Here is a 23380-nt window from a genome sequence, read left to right on the forward strand (position 1 = left end):
GACGGGAAGTAAATCCTCCCGTGTCTGGAACTGTGTGCAGCCGTCTCTCGGTTCCCCCTTCCAGACGGATAGATGGAATGGGGGAGGCATATTTATATATCGCTTTTTATGTCGCTTTTCGGGCGATATCCAGACCCAGACATGCACAGAACGGTCAGACCATTTACCGGCCGTGCTGTTAACACAGACTGTGTCACACGATCCTATCAAGCCATCCCCTTCGTAGCCCGGACGACCCCAGGGAATGCACAGACAGGCTCATCTGAATATTACTCATACGTCTTAAGCAAGCCTAAATGGCACAAGAGTAGCAATTAACCTCAGTGTTGGGAGATTGGCCTGTGAATGACTCTGAAGGAAGCAGCGTGGAGCTCTGTTTCAGCATTCCCTCTGTTGGACCACCTCTTCAGAGCCACAGAGCAGAGAGAGATGTTCCTTAGGTAGACTGACCCAAGGACCCAGCATCATCTGGTACCTTCTACGGAGCATCAAAAGTAGCGATCAACCCCCCCCCCCCCCCCAACCCACCCCACATATACACACACACAGTGTCCAATTAAATGAATTCTCCTCAGTTGAAAAGTCTGTCTTTATCCGGGGCCCAATTTCACACCTGGCTGATTGAGGTTCCTGTTTGCTTAGTATAAGTCATTATCCTGAGAGGAAACAGAGAGAAGTGGAGGATTAGGAGTCAGGAGAGCCCCTCGTGTAACACGAGCACGGGGCCTTCTCGACCTGCCTGGACACTGTAGGATGGGTTCTGCTCCGCGGACCTCCTGCCCACACACACACAGCCTGAGGGGAATACAAACCTAGAAAAGGTTCTTTGATAGCAGGGCCCTGAAGTATCTGCATTCAAAGACTTTGAAAGATGCTTTCGAAAGTCTATATAACAAATATGCGTGTGCCTGGGTGCCTGTATGGCCCAGTGAGACAGTACTGACTAAGATGAGAGCCACTGGTTTCTGTGTGTGACCTCATCATTTTAGCTGGCAACTACGTCTCCAAGTAAAGTCTGTATCTCAGATGGCGGCTTAGAGCAAAACAGCCGCGAGGCTCCAAGCAGCTTCGTGTCAATACCCACAGCCATCACTGTTTATTTTCCTGTTCTCCATCTCGTCCTCTCTCCTCCTAAACCCCCCTTCCTATTCACAGGCAACGTGCCCGGCCGGAAGCTGTACAGTCAGTTTCATAAAATCAACCACCATAATAATTCCTCCTCAGTCACTAAGTCTAAGTTCTAAGTCCCCCCCCCCCTCCCTTACCCAGTTGAGACCATTCATTTGACTAGAAATCTGCTGTGTCTGCATCACAGATGTGATCAGAATTGTCCTCAAATAAACCTGTACTAGATGGGGGGATCAGTCAAATCCCAGCGTGGGATCCCAGCCGTCCTTACATTTGAGGAATAATTCCACCGTGGCCCCAGGCAACAGAGGAGGAGTCAGGATCAACATATCTGACCATCATCTCAGAGACAATTGGGTTAGGTGTAAGGGTGTCGTGTACTGGAGATGGTAGGGGGCATTCCTATCCCCTAGCAGGGGCAATAGGTGGGTTGGGCTGGAAGGAGGAGGGATGTGTTACTGAAGTGTCCATGGGGGATTGAAACTCCATTATTATGAACAGAGATATGAGCTGTGAAAATGACACGGTATATTTCGGATGGCTACGTCAGCTTAGCCAGAGGATGTTTTGAGACACGGGCTTTCGAAATCACTACTCAAATTACCGTTTCAGTTTCAATGGAGTTTTCGGGTCCTGAAAAACATAACCTAGCATAATGATAATTGAATGCAAGCCTTCCTAGATTTAGATGTGACCTAGATACAAATAAGAAAGTAAACGACCTCTGGACAGAACCCCTTCTACTGCACAAAAACATAACAGTCGCAATATTCTTTAATAGGAATAGGATGTTTCCTCCTATACAATACCCTCTCGCAAACAGTAACAGAAAACTCCCTCAATCTATCTTATTCATGTTAGAAAAACCAACTGGCAGGGGGGCGGGGAGTATCTAAAGGCTACTAACTAACCCGCAACCAAATGAAATCTCTAACGACAGTTCAAATGAGGTGGAACATACTGGGTCCGTTTTAGAGGGAAGAGGTCAGAGGAGTTAATGAATGACAGGATGAACTGTGATCCTGCCACTGAGGTGAAGGGTGAGGGGGCTGGGGAAATCATAGGGCATCCCTTTCCGATCTCCCCATAATTGCATTTGTCATGTCACAATGTTCATTTGAAAGGAAATAAATAAATACTTGCCTTGCATTTGCTCTAGAGGGCAAGGACACTCTGTGCAAGAGGAAAACAAACGAGATAGCAAGACAGAGGGAGGAACGTAGATAAATATTTCTCTACGCTGTGAAAGAGGTCAATACTTACAACATAAGTTTGGAAGAAATAAGTCCTGTATTTTTTTGTTGTTGCTGGCTGTCAGTGTATTTCCCCTCTGGCAGGCAGTATGGAGCCTGTTGCTGTCTCCAGCCAGGCTTACATAACCCAGCTGCAATGCATAGCACCCCCTGGCCACTTTAGAGACTCCCTGCTATGAGGCTGTCACCTCGGTGGGATGGTGGTGGAGTGGTGGAGGGGTGGAAGGAGACAGGGTCTGCTTGGTGAGATGGAAACAGTCTCGCTGCATCACTGGCATCACATCTCACAAGACTACGCCTACACAAAACCCAGTAAATGAGTTAATGAGTACAGCTCTATAATTGCTCCTTAGCCAACCTTCCCCCTGCGCCTCTTTTGTTTTACACGGTATGTGCCAATATGTGAGTGTTTAAGCTATAGAACCAGAAATGAACCAGTACAGGCTATCTGACCCAGATTTCCATCATGTCTTCTCGCCGAGCTCACCATGTTGTGTACGCTCCATTCAAATTAAATGAATGACCGACATTCTTGTATTAAGAACCACTCAAAAATCACTACTTTACCAATGTTGTGTGTAGCTTTAATAAGAGCATACTAGAGAGAGCGAGAAGCACATGGTAAGCGTATCTTAGCGCTCTGGATAAGAGCGTCTGCTAAATGACAAAAAAAATGACTGAATGTATCTCAAAACCACAGATGAAAACATCAGTGATGCTAGTTTTACCCTGAGCATGCGCGAGGAGTTAGGGATGTTCAGAATCCAAATGTCCGAGCTACAAAATGTTAGGAACACATAGGCATGGTTAGAAATAGAACATGGCTCTAAAAAAAGAGAGGCTAGAAGATGTCAATGCTGTGTTCAAAAAGGGCATGGGGGTTATCTAATTGGGTTATCACACGCAACTCTGTGAGAGTCACACTCACGTAACCTCAAATGAATTGTCAACTGGAATTTCACGCTCCGGCATTCAAGTGGTTGACCCCCAAAATCAAAGCTGAACTTTCCGGAACATTAATATCATTCTTCATACGGACAATTAGCTGCCATCTGACTAGTCCTTCTGAGTCAACATCAGGCTCTTTCCAACACGATCAACTTTGCATTCCCGTCATGTTTCTCTTATGAACAAGCAGTGAATTGCAGCAGTTATAGCCTTAAAAATGACACCCCATGAGATTTACTAAAAGCACCGCTTTGTTATTCAACCAACAGCATAGAGGACCCTGGGGATGAGAAGCTGCAACAGAGGGGACTTGTCTCTCTTCTAAGGATTCCCCAACACCTCAGTGGATCATTTACATTTAGTAATTTTAGCAGACGCTCTTATCCAGAGCGACTTACAGCAAGTACAGGGACATTCCCCCCGAAGCAAGTAGGGTGAAGTGCCTTGCCCAAGGACACAACGTCATTTGGCACAGATGGGAATCGAACTGGCAACCTTCAGATTACTAGCCCGACTCCCTCACCGCTCAGCCACCTGACTCCCACATCTAAGTGGAGAACTGGTGGCGTGTGTATTCGCCCACACATCCTCATGGAATTCAGTAATGCAGGAAATAGATAGAATTACACCACGTTTCAGTGGCAGTTGCTAAGCAAACTGGGTGCCACACGATAAAACGCCACTCTCCACTGGGCCCTCCTCCGCTGCTTGAAGCTCCATGAAGGGCCTCCTGATGCGGCTTGACATCCTGCTGAAAGCAGCCTTCAGCAGCAGGGGGATATACACAGCCAGGCATCACTGGCTGAACAGTTCTCCTCAATATCTCCTCAATGTCAACCCTTTTCTTTAATTCACCACTAAGATACTTTCAATAGAGATGTTTGTGAGGACTTTTGAAAAAGGTTCCATGTGCTATTCTAACTAAAACAATTTGAAGACCCAATGACAGGAACATGCATGGAAAGACATGTTCTTCAGGCAATCCAAAACGTGCCATGTTGTCCCTCACTTGCAGGACAGCAGTTCTGGGAACCTTTTAGCAGCTTTTGAAAGAGTATGTGTGGACCTTAAGGTGTCACACGCTGAGCATTTAGTCATCCATTGCTGTTTGTGGTTGTGTGTGTAAAAGCTGTGATTGATTGTGAAATGTCCTTTACATCAAGATGCTATATGGATTGATTGTTCGTGTCAGCCAAAGACTGTTCTTTTGGGGTTATTACTGGCTAATAAGGCTCAAGGATGGCACCTTCAAGCATTTACACACACGAGAACAGCAGCTTAAAGGACAAGAAACCAACCTTCATAATGCCACAAGGTGTGCTTCCACCGTGACTCCGCTCGGCTGAATTATCGCGGCTGCCACTGCCGATTCTTGGACTACTGTGCTCTCTGTACCTTCCGTTGGTGTAAACTCCTTCGGCCCCATACAATGGGTGCGAAGCAGCCAAAGCAGCCGCTGAAACGTCCAGGTACGCCCGGGTGCCAGTTGGAGGCAGCACGGCGGCTTCATTGTTCAGACCCGTTATATTTGTCGCGCCCTGTGCCGGCAAGGCGGTAATGGTAGGATCTAAAAAATGTCCCGACACAGCTTCAGATGCGTGTACCCCTGCCATCATCCGCGGATGTTACAGCAAGACATTCAACAAAACGCAATGAGCCATTGTCTCAAATTAGAGGACACATTTGAGAGTTTCGCCTACTCGCTTGTGGACATGCCTAATACCAGTAGGGTCATCAGTCCACCGTCGAAGAGTAGTCCACCGTACCTGGAGGGTCTGGACAGCCAAAACAGTCAGCTTGATCAAACTCTTTCTTGTCGCTCGATCGTGATGAGCAGATGGTACGCCGTATGTGATCCGGTGTGATTAGCTTGCTGCCTGCGTTTTGAAAGACACCGCGTCTGAAGGCTAATACACAATGCGCCAATAGGGCTTCTATTTGCCTACACTCATTTCGTTCTCAAATGGTTTTGTATCTGCGCCGAGGCTGTGCGTTGGTTTGCTATGCATTGTGGAGATGAATCGGTGCGCGTTTCCCGGTCTGTCTACTTTTCCTATTTGCTGAAGAGAATTCAGAACAACAGAGCTTTTTCCCCACGTGCATCAGCGGGATGCAGCTATTTACAATTGCTCTGGTGTGTGACTGTCGGCCGCTCACCCTTCCACATACACAAATAGGCTGTGCGCGCGCATTGAAATTGTTTTCACGCGCGTGCACAAACACACACACACTTACACACACGCACACACAGAAAGAGAGACAGAGAGAGAGAGGCCAAATGGATTTCATGATTTCAAATTTAGGATGAAATTATGCCGTAAACGTGTAGCCTATTGTCATCATCATATCATGTTGTAAACTGATTTTTTTTTTTTGGCAGTCTGGCAGAGACAAGCCCCACGTGTGTGCCCTCTGGTGGAAACGGTAGTAACCCCCTGAGTGAGGCTCCCAGAAAGAAGCCAGAGTGGCTCCTGAGTATTACTACAGTACCCGTGCTTGAGCCCCAGAAAACATGGACACACACACACACACACACTATGGATTTATACAGACTACAAAGAGTAAACTTGATCAGACTAAGAAGTAAGTCAAATGTGTGTGTGAGTGGGGCCCTCACAGTCTGGGTTTAGACAGAGGCAGACTCTTTGCTCTAATTCTCCCTATACGTCTGTCTTTCCCTCTGTCTCTCGCTCTAGCTCTCTATTTCTCTCCTCCTTTCTTTTTCTTTCTTGGTCTCTGACCAGCCGTCTCTCCGCGTGTGTCTGTCTGTCTCTCTGTCTGTCTGTCTCTCTGTCTGTCTCTCTGTGTGTCTGTCTCTCTGTCTATCTCTCTGTCTGTCTCTCTCTCTGTCTGTCTGTCTCTCCGCGTGTCTGTCTGTTTGTCTCTCTGTCTGTCTGTCGGTCTGTCTGTCTCTCTGTCGGTTTTTCCCTCCCTCGCTCCTCTCTCTCTCTCTCTCTCTCTCTCTCTCTCTCTCTCTCTCTCTCTCTCTCTCTCTCTCTCTCTCTCTCTCACTCTTCGGGTCATATATTATGCATCTTCAGAAATAATTTAGCTAAAGTTCTGCTTTTAAAGCCTCCGTGTCTTCTAGCCCTGCTGCCTGACTTTAATGTTAAAAACCTTTGACGCCACGGCCTCCAACTCAAATACAGGCCGGCACCACACAGAGGAGCCCTCGTACTGAGACTCACTATAGGAGCTCGTCTAAGTCCCCATGATGCAACACAGGGAGCCCAGTTCAAGACGCCTCTCTTCAGTGTCCCCACAAATATGCAGCGCAGCGCTCTTCTGCACAAAGACATCACAGACGAGGAGACAGGGAGGATTGAACCCCTCACAGGAGACAGAAATGTCAATGAGAGATGGCAGGGGACAAAGAGAGACCTGAAAAGCAGAGTGAGAGCATGAAAGAGAAAGGCAGAATTGAAAGGGAAAAGCAGCCTCAGCGTTTTTCGACTCGGTTTCTGTGCTCCTTTCACAGCGATGCGCACCCTTTGTTTTCCATTGAGGTTGGTTGTTGCTTCCTGTGACAGGATGTGCGCCAGGGTTCGTCTCTCCTGTTCGCTCCCCCTGTGTGGCCCCACAGGCAGATAGGAGGGTGGCCATCAGTGACTTCCTAACCCTCCTCCACCTCCCCCCCTCCTCCTCCTCCCCCCTCCCCTGCCAGGCTGGAGTTTACCCCTCCAGGGGGAATTATATTGAAGGAAGAATTGAAGGAAGATTTTTTTCTTCATCAAAACCCATGATCCCATGACCCCAAGAAGAGAAAGATCTAGGTTTTTTTTTATGCCAAGTCATTTCATTCAAGAGGTTGCAGAGGTCACTCATCCAGACCAGCGGGGGGGTCAGAGCGTCATGATCACATGACCTCCGAAAGTGTCAGGAAGGGTCCTCCTCAGCCCACACACCCATGCTGTTGTTCATGTGACGCCTTACATGGTGGAAGTGTGTGGGTGATGTTTCAATTCACGATGGAGTCGATTAGAACGGCGTTCCAAAAACGGCTCGACATAGGCCATCGTTCTCGTGTAAACATTTGGAAACAGTCCTCCTGTATGGTTTTGTGGTTTCCGTGCAGTGGCGGTTCTAGACACATTTTACTGGGGGGGCCAAGGGGGGGGGGGGGGGTCAGTGTTTAATCAGAGGGGCACATTAAAAAATGGAAACAAATGATATTTAATCATTACTATACTTTAATTTTGCTTTACATTAAAATCATACAAAAGGCTCTGGCTTCTCCCTCTTCCATCTCCTCAGCTCTCTCAATACTTTGATATGTTTCTCTAACTTTTTTATTTACTGGGGCAAAAAAGGCTGCAATGTCCCTTCCTCATTTCATGATGACTACTAGAAGAAGAAAAACATGTACAAAAAAAAGAATAAAAAAAGTTGTTTTAATGTTTTATTCAGTCAGCTGAGGGGGGGCCAGGGCCCCCGTGTAGAACCGCCCCTGTTGCCATGTGTCTGACAGAGTGTTCTTGTGATGAGGCTTGTTTAGGGGAAGTGTGGAGAGAACCCCCCTCCCACTCTTCACAGCATGGTACTCTGAAGGCGCTCTCATCCAACACGGCACACTTCCTGCATCTCACTCACATGACCCTAAAGAGGGAACAGAAACCACCCTGGTCACCTTTCCAATGGGTTGTCATTCTCAGAAGTCCCCGTCACCGAGAAGCGAAATGCAAATGATCGTGTAACTACCCTGAAAAACTCAGAAACTCTGCACCCATCTGAAACAGTACTGCTGTGTGTTAGATGTCACGCCCTTTGCTTTATGTCTTGCCCAAGGACACAACGTCATTTTGCACAGCCGGAAATCGAACCGGCAACCTTCTGATTAATAGCGCCGGGAATCGAACTGGCAACCTTCTGATTAATAGCCCGACTCCCTAACCGCTCAGCCATCTGACCTATGACCTGACTTTTTGCTTTACTGTTCACAGGATGGCCTCATGTGGGGCACGATACACATGGTGAGGATCTGGGCAAGTTCATTCTGTGAGAAAATGCCATCTTCAGACTCTCAGATCACTATGCTTTCCATTGAGTTACAATAATTGCTAATTATCCTACCGTCTGACTGGCAGGCTTCTTGTAGTTTATTCATCTATTCATTCACACTCACTGTACGTCAAATGCGGTTCCTAAAAATATAATCTTGTTAAGGTCTGACATCTAGTTGTCACAAGTAGACATTGCAGTTGGTTGTGTGTCATCTCATGACACAACAGTACCTAACATTTTAAAGCATTGCCTACCAATTAAAAATCGTGTACACAATTCTTATATACTATTATTTGTTTCAAATAGTCTACCAAAACCATACATTAACCCTACGAGTATGATAGAAATGTAGTGTTTAGGGATCTTTAGAAAGACACTTTCTGTACACCCCAGTACCTCTCCGAGTGTGTTGTACACCACAGGTTTCTAGGACACAGGCTGAGAGCGCCAACTTCCTCAAAAGATTGTCACCATGTAAGACAGTCTAATGGAAGATAACATGCTTGCTAATCTATACAAATGCGTTTCGTGGTATGCTTTTGCATTGTATGTATTTTTTTTATTTTACAAAGCTGTTGAGTGCTAAGTGACGTTTTACTTTGTGATTCTATAAATGCCTTATTCTTTCTTTCATGTTGCATTAAAATGTATTTAAAAAAATGTCTACCCGTGCAAACCTCTAGCAGACCAATGAACAGTATCTAGGCAACCATGAACAGTGTTGTATCCTGGCAACAGTCTAACACTGACCCAAAGAAGTGACCAATCTTTGAAAAAACAAAAACAAGAATAGCGTAAATGTGACTTTGTGGCCTTTTTAATTAGCAGCAGTAATTAGTTATGTTTGAAGGGTAAATGTAGTTCATATGTTTATCAAAACTATTGATTGTGATTGACAGACATAACAGCTTTGAAAGAAACAGGGACCAAATCTAAGCTGATTTCAATGCATTCATGGGTTAATTGCATTCTATTATCACTTCATCACCGAAGACAACAATATTTTTATGTCTGACATACAGGTTGAGAGCCACTAGGGGGCAGACCTGAGTTGGTTGCTTGAGAATTTGGACTATAGTGTAACAAACCCCTCAGGCACAAGGACAGGAAAGAGTTAACATAATAACATGGTCTTTGATGTAAATGTACAACCATGTACAAATACCATGGCTGTGCCTAACTAAGTGTGTGTACTTGAAGCATTCATATTTTTTCTTAAAACCAGTTCCTTGACCTGAAAATAACAGAGCATGTGTTTTATGCCGGAGGGGAACCCACAGGTCACGGATTTGCTTCAGGGACAGCAGATTACAAAACATTCTCCTCGCCTTACAGAAGAGATGGCCATGATTCACCAAGCCACTTATGTGAAATGTGGGTCTTTTGGCTGCTCTTTACTTGGAACACAGATGCATGATGAAGAGTGAGCAAACCATAAAATGTATTTAAATAGTTTTTCACTTTTATGGTATGGTTCAAATTATTAATAAAACTTTATTTCCATTTCAACAGTTCTTTCTCTTCTAAGTGCTAAAACCAAACCACAAACATACACTGACCATACACTGAACATAACACACCGCCATCTATAGCAAGTACATAGACCACTATAAAACAAAGATCCAAGTTTGAAATTATGTGAATAATGTTAAAAAATATATCACAAGAAATGTCTCCATGTAGCTCAACATCAGCAATCAAGAAATATAAAGAAAATTGGTTGTTGACTAAATAGAAACGTAACGAATGCTTTAAATAAAGTCTCTTGGACAAACACGAAGCACATTAGAAAATGTCTTCAGATTCTTCGTTTGCAGTATGGCTTTCACAGGTACTGTAATGCATGCATACATTCAAGAGGAGCGTGCCGCTGAAAAACACCATACTAAAATAGAATTATGGTAGAGAAAATAAATTGATATATGATGTACTATATAGATAGACCATTCTCTATTTGTCTTTTGTTACCTCGATGTACATTAAGAATAGTGATTTGTTCCTGAGAGGGCAAAGCTTGTGAGGGGAGGTGCTGGGAGGAGCTGTTGATGTGGTGGAAAGTTGTCCAATGGCTCAATGTCTGTTTGGGTGTGTGTGTTTGTGTGTGTGTGTGAGAGAGAGAGAGTCACCTGCGTGGGTGGGGGCTACAAGGGCGGGGTTACACTTGGGTTGAACAGAACATGCTCAGTTACCCTGTGTGTACACACAATACAAAGAACAAACACAGATTCAAAGCAACATTGTCACACGTGGATCCATAGCTTTTCTTCAGCGAGTGTTGGACGCATTAAGCCTCTGGACAATGGAGTCTGTTTATATTCTTCACATCTTACCTATCTGTCCAAAGATGTCAGCTTATGCCTCATGCTGTTATAAACATTGACACAGACGTGCACATGCAGGTTTAGTAACAGTGACCAATTAGAGGCAGTTCAAGACACAAGCAGACAGATAACCAGACAGGAACAGCACAACCCATGGACATACCTGCATCTGCATAGAATTGTTTTAAAGAACCAGAGCATCACAACAGGGACCAAGCACTGACTGAGCACACTGATCTAGGTGCAGGTTCCCCTCAGCCTTTTAGCGAAGGCCTCTGAGAGCTTGTTACACGTACAAACACCAACACTCCCAACAGGGACAATACTAAGAGATGAACGGCAAAGGCTTTCCACAATAAAGCGTTTGACGTTTGACGTTGACACTGAGTGCATTGCTGTTGTGCTTGAAACACCAGATACAGTAGTTAGAAGAGGTAGCATTGCTGGTACAGACATGAACCGGTGGGGAACCAACAGGGATGGAGGTCCACGGGTAGGAAGGGGTCAGTGAGGCTGGGGGCTTACAGGTAGGAAGGGTGGTTACATGCTTGTGTTTGCGTTTGCCTTTCCATGTGCAAACAGTTGAACACAAATAGCCCTGTGTGTAATGGGAGAGGTTCGTGTCATACGTCTAAGCTGGTACTGACCAGAGCACATGTAGGTTAAACACGTGTCTCACAAATGGTCAGGTTGTGTAGCGAATAGTGATAAGAGAGCGAATATGTGTGCAGTTTAGTGTACATGGACTAACCCTTCTATTACAAGTTTTCTTCGGCAGGTTCAATTTGAAAAGTAATCATTGATAAACAGGAAAGCATAAAACCGAACACTTTTTTTTTTTTTTACTATTATATTGACTTCGTTCACACATTTCTCTTCAGGTTGTTGAGCTTGCTCATCAAAATTGTTACAATTTCATGCAGCAATGAAAATAGATGCATGATTTCTATGATATTTCTTTTTCTTCCTTTCCCACAATACTGTAACATGGTGTTTTCTTTGCATTATAGTTAATCAATTTTACAAATACAGTACATACAGAGACAAACGAAAAAAAGTAAATGACATGCACTTGCATGCTTGCACGAAATGAGAGGGAAAAAAAACACAACAAACAAAACAAAAAATTCATTATGAACATTTCACATTATAGCTATTTCAAATAAAATTGTAAATTAATGGAATTAAACTATGAGAAATGTCAAAAGGGGTTTTCATTTGGAGGGGTCAGGGGTTGGAGGTTGAAGGTCACGACTGTTGGCCACTCCATTGGCTCTCCATTGGCCTTCTAAGCAACTCCTCCACGTGCCTCGCCACATCCATGGTGTCATCAAGATCAAAATCCCCCTCCGCATCCAGCATGGAGTCACTCCTGGTCCATTATGGAGAAAAGAGGAGTCACCCAAAATGGCAGACAACACACATTTTCTATACACCAAATCATCTGTGTGTCTGTCACTCACTCAGACACACACACACACACACACACATTCCCAATAAAATGCAGTGCCTTACATAGGTGGGTAAATTCCATAGTGTTGAGGGTGACTAGCAGGAACGGGAGAGGCCCCGTGATCCATGTAGGTGGGGTTTCCAGCTGGGTCGGGATTGGCTGTGGTGAACCTGGGACAGAGGAGCACCGTCGTCAGCGGTTACCAAAGCAGTGACAAACAGACCAAACCTTCTGAGCCTTCCCAAAGCCGGCCTCAGCGACTTCTCTCTCCTGCTCCTCACCCCTGGGTGGCTAAGTGGAGCAGAGGAGGGAGAGGAGGAGCACAGCGGGGACAGAGGCCGGCTCACTAACAACCTTAACTACTGTGATGAAAGGAGAGAGAGGGCTGAGCAGGCAGAACGCCTGAAGACTCTAATTGGCCCCGATAGAGAATGCCTAATGGTTGATCTGTATTCAGGAACCATTGTTTGGTAATTAACTTTAACTGTTGCCACAGTGAGAGAGAGAGAGAGAGAGAGAGAGAGAGAGAGAGAGAGAGAGAGCGAGAGAGAGAGAGAGAGAGAGAGAGAGGGGGGGGGGGGGAGAGAGAGAAAAAGAGGGAGGGTGGAGAGAGGAAGGAAGGACAAAGTGAGAAATGGACACAGGAGGAGAGACAAGCACTCACTCTGGTACCACTTGTTTGATCTGAGGTTTGACGTATCCGTCAACTGCTTTTGCTGTAAGAGAGACAAGGTGGCTTGTGAGACCGATATTGGGTGTCACTACAAGTCCTGTACGTGAAGGAAAACAATTCATTGGAGTTTGTTTGTAGAAGCACTGGGCATGCATACAGAGAGGCGGGGTGTAGTATTTGGAGAAGACGTCGTCCTTGGCTTTGTCGGGGTAGAGGAACAGCAGGTGGTTGAGGTCACTGATGCGGTCAGCCAGAGAACGAATGGAGAAGTCTTTGGTTGTGTAGGGCATGAGATTCCACACCATCCTCTCCCCTGGAATGGAGAAGAGAGTGGAAACACACACGCGTAAACACACACTGAAACCGCTGCGTTTAGAATGCCTAATTTTGATGGAAAAATAGAGAGACGTTGAGTGCACAACCACTGTCTCTGATGGATTTTCTTTCTGTTTTTGTGCTGTGCCAGAATTCTCCAGGGAAACATAACAAAACACAATCTACAGGCTGACGCTAGCATTAAACTCGAATGTGATTGTGGTACTGAATGGGGATTATGTCCGTACCTGCTTTGTTAGGGTTTTCAGCCACCCAAGCTATGGTGATTCCTCCTATCTCAGAGTCACTGAAGCGCAGCAGGAAGGTGCCATTGGGTTTGGACATCAGCATATCCTGGGCCTGCTGCTTGTTCACAAAGCCCAGAATGGCCCTAAGGACCAGAGCCAGAGAGAGGGGTTCAAGAGATGTCCTCGTACATCGGCAGTACTGCTCTTTTTCTGCTCTCCTGACTTATGGTTGCTACGGGTACATCTCAGCAACTTGCCGTTGCTATGGTTAAGTCACATGTACTTGTTAGAGAGGGCCGAGTCGTTGGAGTTGATGAAGCGGCCTGATCTGAGCCATTAACGGGAAAAGAGATTAACTGGAAGGAAACTCATTCACTTCTACCATTGTGTGCACTCTTCCAACAAGCCGTACGGCTACCCAGCTGTCAATCACAAAAACTAAAGGCTATTAAATTCTGTTATACTCTCTTTCTGTTCCAGTTCCGCTACACTATCGACTAAAACCTGACAACGAGTCATGTCATTTTCAAAAGGGAAAAATAAGAACATAGACTTGAACAAAGATTTTTTTTCTTACCCATCATTCCAGTGGGGCTTGAGATGTTTTTTAGTTAACTCCATGACCCCGTCAAACCACTGCCAGAATGTGAAGTTCCTGCTAGGCAAGCTCTCCTGTATGGGGGAAGGTTTACAGGACTTCTTATACTGTATGTTCCTTTCCTCAACCTTAATTTACACTGTATACATGCTGCATACAATCAAACAATCAGGATCCAGGATCTCACCACAGCAGTGTATTCAGGAGTGGTCTTGTGTATGTGTGTATGTGTACCTTAAGTGTGTGTATAGGGGAGGGGTATTGTGATGCATCAAATTGTATTGTATGTTTCTGTATCCAAGGCCTTTCACTGATGAAACTGGATGGTCTGGGGTGAATATGATGTGAATGTGTGTGTGCTTTCTGTCGTCATTGGTTGGTTAAAGGGAGCCAATGAGGCCTCGAGCTGGATTAGTGCTGCCTCTCTGAACAAACAGGCTCATTAAGAGCAACTGAGGGCTTCGCTATCAAAAAGAAGAATCTCTTCCTCTCCTTGCACTCTCTATCTTGCTCTCTAATGGAGGTTTAAATGTTCAGTGGTGACCATCACTCTTTGACCCTGCAAGTATAACAACCAGGCTAACCTTGCATGCAGTGGCAAGCCTGCATCCATCTAAATTATAGATCACAAAAAACTTTCAGATCAAAAACCATGACCCAACCCTACCCCGATCCCTCGGTCAGTGGTTGCCGGGCTCACCCTGTTAAACTGGGACCAGGACATGGTCATGTTGCGGTAATCTTCAGGGTTGATGCTGGAGCTGCTGAAGGCCTTCTGGGCCAGGAAGACCAGGTTTTCCTCAGAGAGCCCTCGAGTGCTCTGCACCTCAGCCTTGTATTTCATGTTGAGGGCCTCACATAGCTGGGGCCACATCACTTTATCAGGCACTAAGAAGGGCACCCGACCCTGGGAGGACATTCAGGATAGCTAAGGACCCATAGAGCGATACAATATTGCACACACCAAAGAGTAAACATCGCTAACAAAGCCAGATAGCCCATACGTACATACATGTACACAAGCTTAATTAACATGTTTTGGAAAATAATCAACATACCGGCTCGGCAAAAGCGTTATCCCAAAGCACGGTCGCTGTGGCGTTGTTGTCTTGACTACCATGGACTATGACCACCACAGGAAGTGATAATGTCTAACAGAAAAACAACAACACACATTGGTCTAAACCCACACATCCCCAGGGAAAAAACACATTAGTGGTTCTGCTTGGCCTCGAAACTCATTAAGAAGTAAGGGAGTCAGGTGGCTGAGCGGTTAGGGAATCGGGCTAGTAATCAGAAGGTTGCCGGTTCGATTCCCCGTCATTCCCCAAAAATGACGTTGCCTTGCCTCGGGGGGAATGTCCCTGTACTTACTGTAAGTCGTTCTGGATAAGAGCGACTTAATGTAAATGTAAGAAGTTCTATGATTGGAGGGTGGGGTTGGACTATCTGTGAGTGGGTGTGATGAAGACAGTGTGTAGAGGTGTTTGTCTAAGGACATGTTATCTGAATGATAATAGACTCCACTGACTCCTGACTATAAGAAAGACGTTAGCCAGAATAGACACCTGCAGTTTCTGTTTATCTACCTGCCTGCTTTATGTTCCTGGAGTCTATGTTTAGCTCTGCTTATTCATCCTGTTGGTCTCTCTCTCTATCTCTCTCTCTCTCTTTTTTCTCTGGCTGCGTTTCCACACCTCCATTCTTACCTTAACCTGAAAAACCAGCTCATTTCCCCCAACGCTGAACTGGGATTCAAACAGAATGGTGAACTTCTCCTCCGTCACCGACTCCGCCCCTCGCCTGTCCGAACGTTTGATCCGCTTCAAAGACTGAATGAAAGAGGGGAGAAGAGGCTCACGCAGTGTAAACACGCCTTCCCGTTCACTCGAAGCTGTCGGGCTCTCGTCTCAAATGCACGACTCTCGCGCATTCGCGTCGAGGTACACAGAGATGACATCCTAAATTATCCACGAAGAATCTTAAGGGACCAGGGAAATCTATGGAGTGAGCATTGTGCAACCTACTCCACCGTATGTATGTGTTCTTCAGAATCTCCAGGGCTTCTCTGGGTAGTTACAGTACCTTAAGCTCTCACATAAACAACAGCCCTAACCCTCAGCCTCCAGCCCTCTACCTAGATGACCCATCCTCACCATGTTCCTGAAGTGGGCGCTGAGAGTTCCTGTGGTCTGGTGATACTCCATCACACAGTTGTTGTTGAGGATCTCACCACTGCTGTCACTGAGAGAGGGAAGGGAGGAAGAGAGGGAGGCGAAGGAGGAGGAGAAAGAGGATAGGGAGGAGGGAGAGGAGCGTTACAATAGCTTTCAGAGCTTTTGTTGCTGTTACCAAAGCAGGGGGCCGATGCCACAAATTACAGAGATGATTGGAGGATACAGGTTCAATACCTAGCCTTCTAACCTTGAGAACATTTAGGAAATAGTTTACTGAACAGTAGTCCTAAGATTTCTTTGGGTATCTGACAATACCCTATCCTTACTATAATCACACAAGGTAGGCATGCAAAGGAAGGATAGGTATTTAGAGCAAAGACCGACTTGAAAGACATTATTTAGGTTTGCTGCCATTTATATGATCCATGTAAAAAAAAAGACGATTTAAAACGTGGCATGAAAGAGAAACAGCAGAAATGCTATATAACTTTTCTGTCAGTTCCTCTGTAATATCAGAGTTGGAGAGTGAAAATAACCTATCTAAGCGAATTATGTTAATGCGGATGTATAATAATAATGCTGTGTGAACTCACTTGCGAGTGTTCTCGTTCTTGAGAAGGGCCTTGGCTTGCTGTTCGCTAATGATGGTGGCCTTGACCTGTGGAGGGTTCATGTGCACATTCAGCTTCCCCCCCACTAGGAGGCGCACTGTCGCGGCAAACTTGGTCTGGGTCTTTAGAAACCTGTGGAGGCTGCTTCTCAATGATGAAGGTGCTGAAGGGAAAAGGAGAAGGCGACAAGGTCAGCGTAAACCACTAGGAATCCTAGCAACACACTACGGCTAATTGAACGTTACAGTTGACATACGTCTTTCTTTCACAGACGGAAACACAAAAGCACTCAGCGTGAGAGAGAGAGAGAGAGAGAGAGAGAGAGAGAGAGAGAGCGAAAGAGGTGGGAGAGGAGAGAGAGAGAAAGAGGTGGGGAGAGGAGATAGAGCGAAAGAGGTGGGGAGAGGAGAGGAGAGAGAGGTGGGGAGAGGAGAGAGAGAGAAAGAGGTGGGGAGAGGAGATAGAGCGAAAGAGGTGGGGAGAGGAGAGAGAGAGAGGTGGGGAGAGGAGAGAGAGAGAAAGAAAGAGTGAAATAGAGCGACGACACACAGATGGAAACAGACAGAGAGATAGAACACAGTCCCAGACGACACCTGAGAGACAACAGGGCTGTGTACATTCAGCAAGCAGTGATGAGACACCAACCCCTAACCCCTCCCCTTTTTAGCGGCCCACTAGGGTTTCGGGAAATGGAGAGGAAGTGGCTCATCTGGGGGGCATAAGGGGAGATAAATGAGAGGAAACCCTCATGTTTGGCATTTGAAAGTCACAGTGCTCCACCGTTCACGCTCTCTGTCTGTGGGCCGACGGACATCGCCGTGACAGGGACATGTTCTGGGTGCATTATGGGGTCAGCAGGGACCCCAGTGCTGGAGAAGAGACAGGGACGCTGGAGCGCTAGGAGAGCTCCTTGTTCCGCGGCGAGGCGTTGCGGTCGTCTGCCTAGGCCAAGAGAGCTTCCGGGCAACGACGACTCGTGTTCTCAATGCCGCCGTGACCCCATGTGACTCCATGCTCATCTCGCCGGCAGACTGTAGACTCTTTGTCTCTCCTCGTCTCTCATCTGTCATAGTTCTCTCTCTCTCTCTCTCTCACTCTCTCTCTCTCTCTCTCTCTCTCTCTCTCTCTCTCTCTCTCCTCTCTCTCTCTCTCTCTCTCTCTCTCTCTCTCTCTCTCTCTCTCTCTCTCTCTCTCTCTCTCTCTCTCTCTCTCTCTCTCTCTCTCTCTCTCTCTCTCTCTCTCTCTCTCTCTCTCTCTCTCTCTCTCTCTCTCTCTCTCTCTCTCTCTCTCTCTCTCTCTGGACCTCTGATCTTCCGGTCCAGGGGTCGATGGGTTCTGTAAGCCCCGCTATGCTGGTCTGCTCGCGGGCCAAGACCAGCGGGGGTCGGGGAGCAGGGCGGGGATGGGGAAGGGGGAGGGGTTCAGCCAGCCTTCGCTCTGCGAAGGCTGGCCAGCCTTGTGTGTTTTGTGGTACAAAACACACACACGCGCACCGACAGACACACATGTTCACACACACAGGAACAAACACACACACACACACCTGCTAATACACATAACGCAGATACTGACACACGCAAACACGTCCTACTTTTATGAACATTGTGCTTCTGGGGGCTCATCCTAGTCACATTAACACACCTGGGTGACCCATCACTGAGTCATTCAATATTAGAGCAACCACTTAGATAATGTTGTTTCGTAAATAGGAGTCATGTATATCTGATCTGTTTACCACACAAGACTCAAACTTGTGTAAGTTCTCTGCAGAGGTTGCATAATGCCTCAGGCTGGTTATGAAATGTGGTAAATAAACTTTAAATGCTGTACAGTACACACTGCAACAATGCTGCCTCTGCACACTGTGACACAGGGCAAGAATCAACGTGCCTGAAGGCAGAGAGAGGCAGATGGGCGAGACAAGAACGGGTCGATCCACACACCTAGTGACCAACGCTGAGATGATATCTGTGATGGTGCTGTTGAGCTCGTTCAGGAGGTCTTCGATGGGGCCTGGGATGGGCAACTGCTGTCTGAGGTGCTCAGCCCGTCGAATCTGCTGCCTGTTCTGCCAGATAGTCTCTGCTAGCTTCTCACACCTGGGACACAAACACACACAGATAAATCTTTACAGTAATACCGGTATGAGCATACTGAGGTAAGAATATGTTTATTCAAAAGCGAGCAGATGAAATATGCCTGTGTTCTGAGTTCTGAGTGAAGTATTGAGTAAACAAGTCATAAATCTGACCACTGGTAATGCTAACAGTGTCCACTGAGAGCGTGGCTAACCTTTGCCCTCTGACCTGTGGGGGTGTAGAGTGGGGTCAAGTGTGTGCAGCGTGTGTGACCTGAGTCCTCACCAGGACTGGAGGATGTCCAGACCGCCCTCAGCAGGGCCACCGTTGCCGGCCAGCTGCTGCCGTCTCTTCCACTGGATCAGTTCGTCGTCTACGATGATGGTCTGCTGTTTTCTCAGGAGGTGCAACGTCTTCTGGTGTTTCTCTGCTAGGTCCTGTACACACACACACACACACACACAAGCACACACACGTATAAGCGCACGCACGCACACACACACACACACACACACACGGTGTAAACGCGCCTGTGCTGTAATCTTAAATGTAGGTGCGCGTGTGTGTCTTGTGCTGGACGGGGAAGGTGTACCAGTCTGTATTTCTGTAGTGTGTTCGCCTCCCGGGTGAGCCAGGTCTCAACAGTGGCCCTCTTGCTCAGCAGGCTGGGCTCCCGCAGCTGCCTGTCAGCAGGGGGCAGTGTGGCTAGGCTGGTGAGCTGGGCTGAGGGGGGACAGGGGGACAGGGGGACAGGGAGCGAGGGATGAGGAGGAGGAGGGGAGAAAAACACCAGGAAAGATGGTAAATCTCCCTCCCGCACCTGTGCTAACATACCACACACACACACACACGGCCGAGGGAGGCCGAGGTTGTGGAGCGTACCTTGTATGCGGAGGCTCTCCTGGTACTGGATGATGAAGTACTCCTGGTTGTGCTGCAGCTTGCGCAGGTCGTTCTCCGTGTCCTGGCTCAGGAGACGCAGCTCCTCGAAGGCCTGGTTGATCTGCTGGTACTTCTGGGACATGCTGTCCATCGTCCCGCCCACTGGCGAGCTCGACTGCCAATCAGAGCCAGACGAGAGACGTGAGGTCGACTTGTAAGATATGCGGACTCCATCTCATAGTGTATTGCCCATCAATGATAGTATTAAAAATTGTCTCATTTTGCACAATTAAAAGAAGACCCCCCCCCCCCACACACACACACACACACACACACCTGACTGTAAACTTCAGTCGGCCCAACAATGGGACGTGTATTTCCCTGAAACCTCCTAAAGAGTACGGCCAGGACAATAAAGGACTGAGAAAAATGTATTTGCTTATTGCGGGTGCCCACAGCATGGGAGGATACTGCTGTGGCGATATCCAGAGTAAACAGACTGGAATGTAATCAGTCCCAATGTGCAGTCCTGCGATACAGGATAAATCAATCCATGCCAGTGCCCTATTGATAGTCAGATGTTTTATGGACCACTGGGTTTATGGTTTGATAACCTAGCGCATGTTATAACAGGAGCTCTCCTGACGTCTTCTCTCACACACGGATGATAGGTACATTCAGAGTTTCGTTGAGGCTGGGCCAGTGGTGAGACATGAAGGTCTCAGATTAGCTATGTGTATGGTCTCACATTTGTCTCACAATGTAAGTAGGTGGGTCTTTGTGAGGGTATAGATACCGTCTGTTTTTCTAACAAAATATACAAACAAAACTACCTATGATGACAGAGAATCTGCAATAAAAGCATTCCCCAAAAGCTCAGATTTCCATAATGTCATATAATTGGCTATTTTATGCTAGTACCTCACACATCATGCACTGTACCTTCGCTCGGGTATTATCCTGTGCTGGTACTTTTGTTGCAGCTTCACCATGCTACACATTTAAGATGTTGGTGACAGACTATGTAGTAATATTTCTATGATTGTATAATGGCATTTCCAGTACTGTCCAACCACACAACACACACACTCTGTGTAACAGTCAGGCCCTTTACATTAGTATGGTACAATTAATCTTCTCTACAAGTATTACATTCATTTCCAATATCAACATGCAACCAGTACAGGGGCCTTGTTGTTTATTTTATGGTGTGCAAGATGGACAGAGCCTCCTTGTGTTTAAGTTCTTACAGAGGAACTGAGAAAGGATATCAGTTATTATGTTCCTAAACCGGTCAGCAGACAGTCAGGAGCCAGGACAATTTGTTCCAGTATTTTCTTGACCAATGCCATGTTAGACTAATATCACAAGACTGACCTTTAAAATTAACTTTAACTTTGCATGTGTATGCATCCAGAACAATCATTAAATGGAAGTTGCCGTCTCAACCCTCTGGAGTCACCACGCTTGTGTCCTGTCTGTCCCTGACAGGACAGGGAAGTCCTGTCTGAAGACTATCGGGTGTTCCACCCGATAGTCTTCACATGTGCGTGTGTGTGTGTGTGTGTGTGCGTACGGGCGTGTGACGGACACTTACATTGGTGGCCTCTCTGACCAGCCTCTGCTCTGTGTAGAGGATGTGCTTGATGCATCGGACCAGCTCCAGAGGACAGCGGTCATACGTGCTCTGAAAGACAAGGCCCGCATGTGCCGTGTTAGCCGTGTTAGCCGTGTTAGCCGCTGACTGACAAAAACAACCCTGCACACAAGACTGATCAATTTCCAGAGATCACACAGCAGGCCAACAGTGCGAGCCCACTCATGGGCTCTGCTTCTCCATTACGCTCAAATAATGAGTCACATCTCCACTGGCTTGTTATGAGATTCCAAGGACATCTTTCACTTACGGTGGACTACGCACGCACACACGCACAGCACTCGCGCGCACACGCACTTCCGAACGCACGAGCACGCACAAACGTATTTGTACACACACTTGACGCCCATGAACCAAGGTGCCCACCACTGTAGTGAACCAAAGGCAAAACCCCCCAAGTGTAGGGTTAAGAAATGAAGGAAATGGAAGCATATGCCTGGCTACTCTGCCCTGCAGCCAATACAAACATCCCTGAGAGGAGAGCTTAGTCATAAATACCAACAACGGCTGGTTGCTCAAGCACAGTGACCTGGCGCAGAGTGTTTAACCAGCCTAAGACAGTCTGGAGGCTTGTGAAAGCGATGTCGGGGCCCACGGCTCTCTCACCTTGAGCTGGCTGGCGTAGTGGCCGAGCTTGATCTTGAGCAGGAAGCCGTCCTCGCCCACCTGGTGCTCGGCCTTGTTCTGCAGCTCCTGGATGAGACTGTCCAGCAGACGCTTGGCCTTGAACTCCTCCTGGGGGTTCTCCAGGTCTATGGTGTCCCTGAAGGGTCAAACCACACGGTGTTGACAACTCCTCCTAGCCATGGAGGCATGCGCTCGCAAAGTACACAAACACATGGAGCACCCCCCCCCCACAGCTGAGTCCATGTGACAGGAAGAGTTAAGTGGTGAACGCTGTGAGGGCTAATCGCTCACTCACCATAGCTGCCCCTCGATCCACTGGGACAAGTAGTGGCGCACCTCGATGGGGAAGTGCTGTCCGTAAAGGGACTGCATCTGGTGCAGCGCATCACCCTGGAGCTGCTGGGCCTGGATCCACACTGCCATCTTCAACACCCTGATACACACACACACAGACACACACACACACATCCACACAGAAACAAACACAAACATCAATGGGAGCATCTTCCTTGACGTTTGACCTTGGCAAATGGTTGGACTGGTTGAACCGGAAGAGACGAGTCTCTGAGCCGGCTGAGGGTCCAAACAACAATGTTGTGTTGAGTCAACAGCTGCCTGAGGGAAGACTCTCTCTGTCCTGCCCGGATACCTGATAGGTCTCTGAACCATGTTTCTTGTCAATACACCCCCTCACATGTTGTATGCATCTGCTCTTCTCAAAAGTGTCAGTGATAGGGTGACTGTGTTCGTGTGTGTGTATCAGTGTGTATCAGTGTGTATTAATCAAATCAAATGTATTTGTATAGCCCTTTTTACACGCAAGCATGTCACAGAGGGCTTCACATACGCCCATAGAACTGCCCCTCAACCAACCTATACCCTCAAGGAAGACAAGGAAAAACTCCCAACAGGAGAAAAAATGGAAGAAACCTTGGGAGGAGCAATTCAGAGAGGGATCCCCTCCTCCAGAGACGGTTGGTGAGAGAGAGGAGCAGAACACAGGCTAAACATAGTCATACAGTGTCAATGGGTTTGTAAACACCAAAATCCATTGTTCAACTTTATAGATTTAGGACAGGACCGGGAGACTCGCTGTTGGCCGTCATGGCGACTGGTTTCCGGTTGACGACCAGGTATTAGTTTGTGTGTATCAGTCATCATGTACAGTTGGGAGTGCATGAGGAGGCAAGGCAAGCAAATGCTCGGGCCGCAAGCGGATTGTCTGCAACAGAATGCAGATGAAGAAGATTCACGGCTTTTCCCCTCAATGGAGGGAGAGAGTACCGGTAATACATGTTCAACAGAGAGAGGTGATCAGAAAGGACATCCTATCAGGTGGCTTCCCTGAACCTTGACCTGGCACCTACCAGACCCTATGCTCCCCTCCAAGAAAGAGGCTTAAACCTACTG

The 23380-nt window shown here is 47.0% G+C and overlaps 1 protein-coding gene across 1 annotated transcript in view; it reads right to left on the minus strand.

Moving 5' to 3' along the window:
- The window catches only part of LOC134034203 (uncharacterized), a 72656-nt gene extending 50257 nt beyond the window's left edge, over positions 1-22399 (minus strand). Inside the window, 21 exon segments of the mRNA XM_062478595.1 lie at positions 4628-4944; positions 4947-4960; positions 11904-12023; positions 12167-12274; positions 12769-12820; positions 12935-13090; positions 13341-13483; positions 13918-14012; positions 14639-14845; positions 14997-15089; positions 15648-15770; positions 16095-16182; positions 16709-16854; positions 16856-16889; positions 18670-18825; positions 19090-19241; positions 19397-19527; positions 19687-19861; positions 21284-21373; positions 21950-22106; positions 22266-22399. Coding sequence (XP_062334579.1) covers positions 4628-4944; positions 4947-4960; positions 11904-12023; positions 12167-12274; positions 12769-12820; positions 12935-13090; positions 13341-13483; positions 13918-14012; positions 14639-14845; positions 14997-15089; positions 15648-15770; positions 16095-16182; positions 16709-16854; positions 16856-16889; positions 18670-18825; positions 19090-19241; positions 19397-19527; positions 19687-19861; positions 21284-21373; positions 21950-22106; positions 22266-22393 — 2685 coding nt within the window. The 5' untranslated portion in view covers positions 22394-22399.
- Positions 22400-23380: the final 981 nt, after the last annotated feature.

Source organism: Osmerus eperlanus, chromosome 2, assembly GCF_963692335.1.
Source record: "Osmerus eperlanus chromosome 2, fOsmEpe2.1, whole genome shotgun sequence".
Lineage (NCBI taxonomy): Eukaryota > Metazoa > Chordata > Actinopteri > Osmeriformes > Osmeridae > Osmerus > Osmerus eperlanus.